This window comes from Macaca nemestrina, chromosome 5 (genome assembly GCF_043159975.1).
Source record: "Macaca nemestrina isolate mMacNem1 chromosome 5, mMacNem.hap1, whole genome shotgun sequence".
Lineage (NCBI taxonomy): Eukaryota > Metazoa > Chordata > Mammalia > Primates > Cercopithecidae > Macaca > Macaca nemestrina.
In genome coordinates, this window is record NC_092129.1 from 165,912,384 (window position 1) to 165,919,027 (window position 6,644).

Consider the following 6,644-nt stretch of genomic DNA (forward strand, 5'->3'; position numbering starts at 1 on the left):
ACTATCTTCAAGGATGATGTTTCCACAAAGAACTTCTCACAAGCAGAAATGGGAGGTCAGACACACATCTAAACAGACCTTTCAGAAGCACTTGCAAAGCACACAGGACATGCTGCCGTACAGCCTGCCTTTTCACATTTCCTGTACTTCTTCTCTGACCCACCATCTTCATCCTCATCCGTCGTCTCTGTTGCTTTCTTCTTCGCCTAAGGGAGTCACAGCTGACGTTAAAATTTCACTGATGATGGCAAAATGACTAAGGATAAAGGTTCACTACTGAAATCACATCTGAGTTCTAAACATGAAGGTAAAAACCATCCTGGCAGTAGGTTAGGGATGACAATACAGCAATTTCCTGGTGACTGCACTGTGCGAGTAATTTACTAACTTGCTAGAGATAGAGAACTAGCATTTTAACAACAGATGTCTAAGCAAATAACTAAATTCACATGAGTTTTTCTTAGAAAAAAGTGACATCAGCTGGGTGTGGTGGCTCATGCCTGTAGTCCCCAGCACTCTGGGTGGCTGAGGTGGATCACTTAAGCTCAGGAGTCCAAGACCAGCCTGGGCAACATACCGAGACCCTGTCTCTACTAAAAATAAAAAAAAAAAAATCAACCAGGCATTGTGGCACACACGATTGTGTCACTGTACTCCAGCCTGGGGGACAGAGGAGATTGTCTCAAAAGAAAAAAAAAAGTGACACGAGTCAAAAAAAAAAAACAAGTCATTCCCCAAATTGAGACTTTTTTTTCTTTCTTTACGTAGAGCAGTTATACCCTCTCAGTTTTTGTTTTTTTGTTTTTTTGAGACAGAGTCTCGCTCTGTCGCTCAAGCTGGAGTGCAGTGGCGCAATCTCTGCTCAGTGCAAGCTCCACCTCCCAGGTTCACGCCATTCTCCCGCCTCAGCCTCCCGAGTAGCTGGGACTACAGGCGCCCGCCACCACACCCAGCTAATTTTTTGTATATTTAGTAGAGATGGGGTTTCACCATGCTAGCCAGGATGGTCTCGATCTCCTGACCTCGTGATGCACCCGCCTTGGCCTCCCAAAGTCCTGGGACAGGCATGAGCCACCACGCCCAGCGTCCTCTCAGTAATTTAAATAAAAAGCTAGAAAAATCATAGAGAAAGAATTATATTGCTCAATTTTTTCTTTTAAAAGAATAAAAGCCCTACCCCAAAAGCCCTATACATAACCCTCCAATAGCACTCAATCAACTACAAGCTGAAGTCCAAATTCCTATGAATGACATCCAAGCCAGCCATGATCTGGCCCCAGCCTCACATTCTGGAAGCAACCACACAGCCGTGATTCTCTTAACATCCTATGCTGATTCACACTCTACACCTTTATACTTACAGTTCCCTCTGCCAGATAATGCTTCTATTTTCTATATTCTATCATGTTATGTTAGATATAACATACTATGACCATACTGAGAATTTCTCCACTAGAATACAAGCAATTTGAGGACTGGAGTAGTCTTTTCAACTCTAATTCTCCAGTCCCAATCAGTAATTCTGCATGCTCAAAAAAGGCTTGTTGAATGAATAAATGAACACTACCTGCCTACCGGAGCTCCTCAAAGGAAGGCTATCCGGAGAATGATCAAAAGATGCTTTTTTCTTGGTCCTCCCCCGTGGGGTTGCCATTACATTAAATAATCTGCAAAAGAAAAATCAGAGCATTCAATAGTAGCATCTGCAAATATTTTTAACAGTCTGGAGCAAGTTATTACACACTTTAGTAGGTAAGAATGTATGTTAGATTGCCTGAATACAAAGTTACAATTTTTTTCTTTTTTTTTTTGGAGACGTCTCGCCATGTTGCCCAGGCTAGCCTAGAACTCCTGGGCTGAAGCAATTCTCCCACCTCAGCTCCAAGTAGTGTGACCAATAAACAAATCACACTATGTTTATAAAATTCAATGAGGAAAACCACCTAGTTTTGTCTGTGTTCCTCCCCATTTTACTGTGTCTTCTTAGCAGTTCCTGCACTTTGATCTCTTATTATACTTCAAAAAGAAAACTCATGGCCGGGCACAGTGGTTCATGCCTGTAATCCCAGCACTTTGGGAGGCCCAGGCAGGCGGATCATGAGGTCAGGATTTCGAGACCAGTCTGACCAACGTTGTGAAATCTCATCTGTACTAAAAATACAAAAATAAGCCAGGTGTGGAGGCATGTGCCTGTAATTCCAACCACTCAGGAGGCTAGGGCAGGAGAATTGCCTGAACCAGGGAGACGGAGGTTGCAGTGAGCCAAGATTGCACCACTGCACTCCAGCCTGGGCAACAGAGCAAGACTCCATCTCAAAAAAAAATAAAAGAAAACTCATTCATTCCTTCTTAGTACAATTCAACAAATAAATATTAAGAAAACCAACTAGTCACTACTGAATATACAGATCTAAATTAGATAGAAGCACTGGTATCTTCTACTGGAAAAAATTTCCCAAACTAGTCCAATAACAGCATGGTTAAACAAATATTAAGAACCAAAGTCTACAAGAGAAATAATGTGTAGCAGCTATGAAAGATTAAGAGCTAACAGCATTTTTTTCAATTAGATAAGGAATGAAAAATGCTTAGCATAAGTACTCAGTAATATATAGAATCTATAATTATCATTCATCTCCTTTCTTGATCCATTGGATTTAACTACACATGCACACACAAAATGATAAACAAAAAATAAATAGGACATAACAATGGATAAAGAATTTGAAAGTGGAAAAGTAGAACCATAAAATACAAATTCCAGATATATAATCTTAGTCTTGGAGAAAAGCTTTAAGGAGCTTGTAATCCTATTGTTTCATATTTGTGAGCTGTATTAACACTCATAAGAGTATTTTTCATGGATTATTAACATCCTATGGAAAAATTCACTTTGCCATCTACATTGACTCTGGGACATCTTGACATCAATGTTACAGATAATTTTCCTTTTTTTTTTTTTTTTTTTTTGTGACGGAGTCTTGCTCTGTCGCCCAGGCTGGAGTGCAGTGGCGTGATCTCGGCTCACTGCAAGCTCCACCTCCCGGGTTCACGCCATTCTCCTGCCTCAGCCTCCCGAGTAGCTGGGACTACAGGCGCCCCCCACCATGGGCCTGGCTAATTTTTTTGTATTTTTTAGTAGGGACGGGGTTTCACTGTGTTAGGATGGTCTCAATCTCCTGACCTCATGATCCACCCACCTCGGCCTCCCAAAGTGCTGGGATTACAGGCGTGAGCCACCGCGCCCGGACTTCTTTGACTTAATCTTCACTTTCTCAGAACCAATACATATTATGTTAGCTGTGAACACATAATCCCTACATGTTCTGAAATGCATTATAGTTCTTTAAGCATTAAATAAACTGCCATTTAGTTCTACAGAATCTATCACGCTGTTGGAGAAAATGCTAATAATGTTAAAAGTACTATCTACCGGCCAGTACGGTGGCTCACGCCTGTAATCCCAGCATTTTGGGAGGCCGAGGCCGGCGGATCATGAGGTTAGGAGATCAAGACCATCCTGGCCAACATGGTGAAACCCCATCTCTACTAAAAATACAAAAAAAAAAAAATTAGCCGGGCGTGGTGGCGGGCGCCTGAAGTCCCAGGTACTCGGGAGGCTGAGACAGGAGAATGGTGTGAACCCGGGAGGCAAAGCTTGCAGTGAGCTGAGATCGTGCCACTGCACTACAGCCTGGGCGACAGAGCGAGACTCCGTCTCAAAAAAAGAAAAAGTACTATCTACCTATAATTGTTACACCCAAAGAAGGCTTTTTGGACTCTATTTTAAACAGGCCGTCCACTCTAACAAATCTCTCCACAGACACATATAAATATGCATTCTTATATATGTAAATATACAAATCTCTTCATTTATATATAAAATATACCTGACATTATTCACAACATGAACCACAAATATAGCATATGTAAATATATAATATAGTATTTGTAAACATATAGCATACATAAAATACTTACATGTGTAGTAAGTATTATAGCAAAAATATCTGAAGTCAAATGTGAGGTTTAGGAACATAAATGAATCAGCTTAGGTTCATGCAACATTTGACCCTGTCACCTGGGAAGGTGTGCATTCTCAAAAGAAAGTATAGTTTCCTGAAATTTCATCAAACATTTTAATCTAACTGAATACTAGAAAATATGTACTTAATGCAACAAAGAATTCAAGAAATAGTTAACAAGGAAATGAAAACATGAGCTACAAAAGCCATTATTAAATCTGACTGAAGGTTTTTATGGTAGTATATTTTCAACTTTAATTATACAATTGAGGGTTATATGAATCCATTCTAAGAATTTTTGACACTTAATGTAATTCATATATTTCCACTTGCTGGGTCCTTAGGTCTTAAAATGAAGAAAAAACTTTTTAGTATATTAAAATGTTTTCCTTTTTGATTTTTCAAATTAATAAACACACCTAAATATAATCAATTGGTTTCATGCTCAACATTATACACATATTTCTAATTTTTAATTCAAGCATTTAAAATTTGGCTTTGGTTTTCTTTTAATGTGATAAAAGAAAAGAGTGGAGTTTTTTGGTAAATATATAAGTGGATATATCAATATGTAGATTTCATTATAATTCCTAGGTTTTTCTGAAGCAGCTTATTCAAAAAGTTTTTTTTTTTCTTTCTTGAGACGGAGTCTTCCTCCGTGGCTCAGGCTGGACTGCAGTGGTGCCATCTCGGCTCACTACAACCTCCACCCCACCAGGTTCACGGGATTCTTCTGCCTCAGCCTCCCAAGTAGCTGGGATTACAGGTGTGTGCCACCACGTCCGGCTAATTTTTGTATTTTTAATAGAGACCAGGTTTTGCCACCTTGGCCAGGCTGGTCTTGAAGTACTCCTGACCTCAACTGATCGCCCACCTCGGCCTCCCAAAGTGCTGGGATTACAGGCGTGAGCCACGGCACCCGGCCTCAAAAAGATGTTTAAGAAACACACAGAATTCATACAAATATGAATCAAAAGGACCAATCTAAAATACAAATTCATAGTGGAGTCAGTACAACTTCTAAAAATAGGACAAACTACTAGAAACTTCTTCAGAGACAACAGAAACAGTAATTTTCCTTGGGACACTTAAAATAGGGGGACTAGCACCTTATTACTCCCACCCTAATCAAATCTTCAGAAATAGGGATCCAGTACAATTCAATATTGAATTATTCAATATTCAGCATGCAGTTCAATGATTCAATATTAAATCCCCAATTGCCTAGATATCTTTTGTTGACTCTCCCTGCAAGACAATTAATTATTGATGGTAATTTTCTCATGTACCTCCTGAAGAAGCCTTCCCTCCCACTCGCCTTTCTGCCACTAAAATAGATTTAAAAGCACAAAACAAAACTGGCCAAAGCCTTGAGTTATGTGTGTATACGTGGTGTGGGGGATTCCCCAACTGGAGTGGACTGGGGAGTCCTCCAGGCTCACCCAAGGGAAGACTGGGCCTCTATGTGGCTGGTTTCCACATCACTGAACCCTAACTTTCTACAGCTGGGTCGGCCTCTTCCTTCCTCTTTCACCTGTCAGCTGCCCGGCCGTTGACTAACAGCTACCCTAATCGGGCCACCCCTCCTCCAAATCTCCAATCCCAGAGGAGTTACCCCAGCAACCTGGCAATGCTCATCAAGTCTCAATGCGTGGTGGCTGTGCCAGAGGATTACTACAACACCTGCAAGGCTGTGTGGGCTCCGGGCCGCACCCTACCGGCCGGGAAGAACAAGCGAGGGAGTTCCTACTCCAGGACCGTGGGGTTCTCCCGCGGCTCTGACAGTCCCCAGGAGGGAGCCCCAAACTCCCGGTGCCAGCTGCAGCCGCCTCGCTTTCCAAGAAGCTTTCGGAAGCTTTTCGAAGTCGGAGAAGCAACTGCCCCGGGGCTCACCTTTTCGCTGAAGAGGTGCCGGGAGTCTCGGGGAAAAGGCACCGCTGTACAGAAAGGAAACATTGTAGGGGGGTTAGGAGACCGGCAACATCGCGACGAATCTGGCGACCCCACTACCCCAACACTCTAGCCCGGGAATTCCCCCTTCTTCAGACAGCTACCCACCCTGCACCCTCTTTTAATCCGGGGCATGAGGTATCCGTCCCTGGGGCACCCGCCCACCTCCCACTACGGCGAGGGGCGCTGCACAGGGGGAGAGGGAGGGCTTGCACCCCAACCAAGCTGCTTTATGCAACGCTGTCACCCGAAATTCGCCACGGTCCCCACGCACGCCCCCGGAGTGGGGAGTCTCCCACCTCTGAGCGCCAGCGAGGCGGTGCGCGCCGCCCTGGACTGCGGGCGCCTCTCCGGAGCCGCGCGCCGCGCGCACAGGACGGCAGGAGCCGCGCCGCGAGCCCCAGCCTCCTCTCGGCCGCCGCCGCCGCCGCCGCCGCTTCCGCCCCTGTCACGGCGTGACCCGGGGTGGGAGGAGCCGACGGGACCAGGGATGGGTAGGGTCCCCGCCTTCGCTTTAGCCGCGGCGCTCGCTCCGCCCTGCCCATTTCCGCCGCTGCGCAAACCCAGGCGCCTGGGGAAGGGGGTGGAGTCTGTGCAACGAGGTACGGGGCGGGAGTGGAGACGGGGCGCCGAGGGAGGGGGCGGGAACTGAGGCGGGGCGGAAAAGAG

General features: G+C 44.6%; 1 protein-coding gene across 3 annotated transcripts in view; it reads right to left on the reverse strand.

The window, feature by feature from the left end:
• Positions 1-6,428, reverse strand: part of LOC105482499 (lysine demethylase 1B) — a 70,377-nt gene extending 63,949 nt beyond the window's left edge. The window contains exons 1-4 of one of the 3 annotated variants that reach the window (XM_071097578.1): positions 6,275-6,428; positions 5,919-5,962; positions 1,568-1,667; positions 79-206 (exon numbers count right to left, since the gene is read on the reverse strand). In XM_071097578.1, coding sequence (XP_070953679.1) covers positions 79-206; positions 1,568-1,654 — 215 coding nt within the window. In that variant the 5' untranslated portion in view covers positions 1,655-1,667; positions 5,919-5,962; positions 6,275-6,428. The remainder of the gene's footprint in view (positions 1-78; positions 207-1,567; positions 1,668-5,918; positions 5,963-6,274) is intronic. The other 2 variants (XM_071097580.1, XM_071097579.1) reach the window with 2 other exon arrangements.
• Positions 6,429-6,644: the final 216 nt, after the last annotated feature.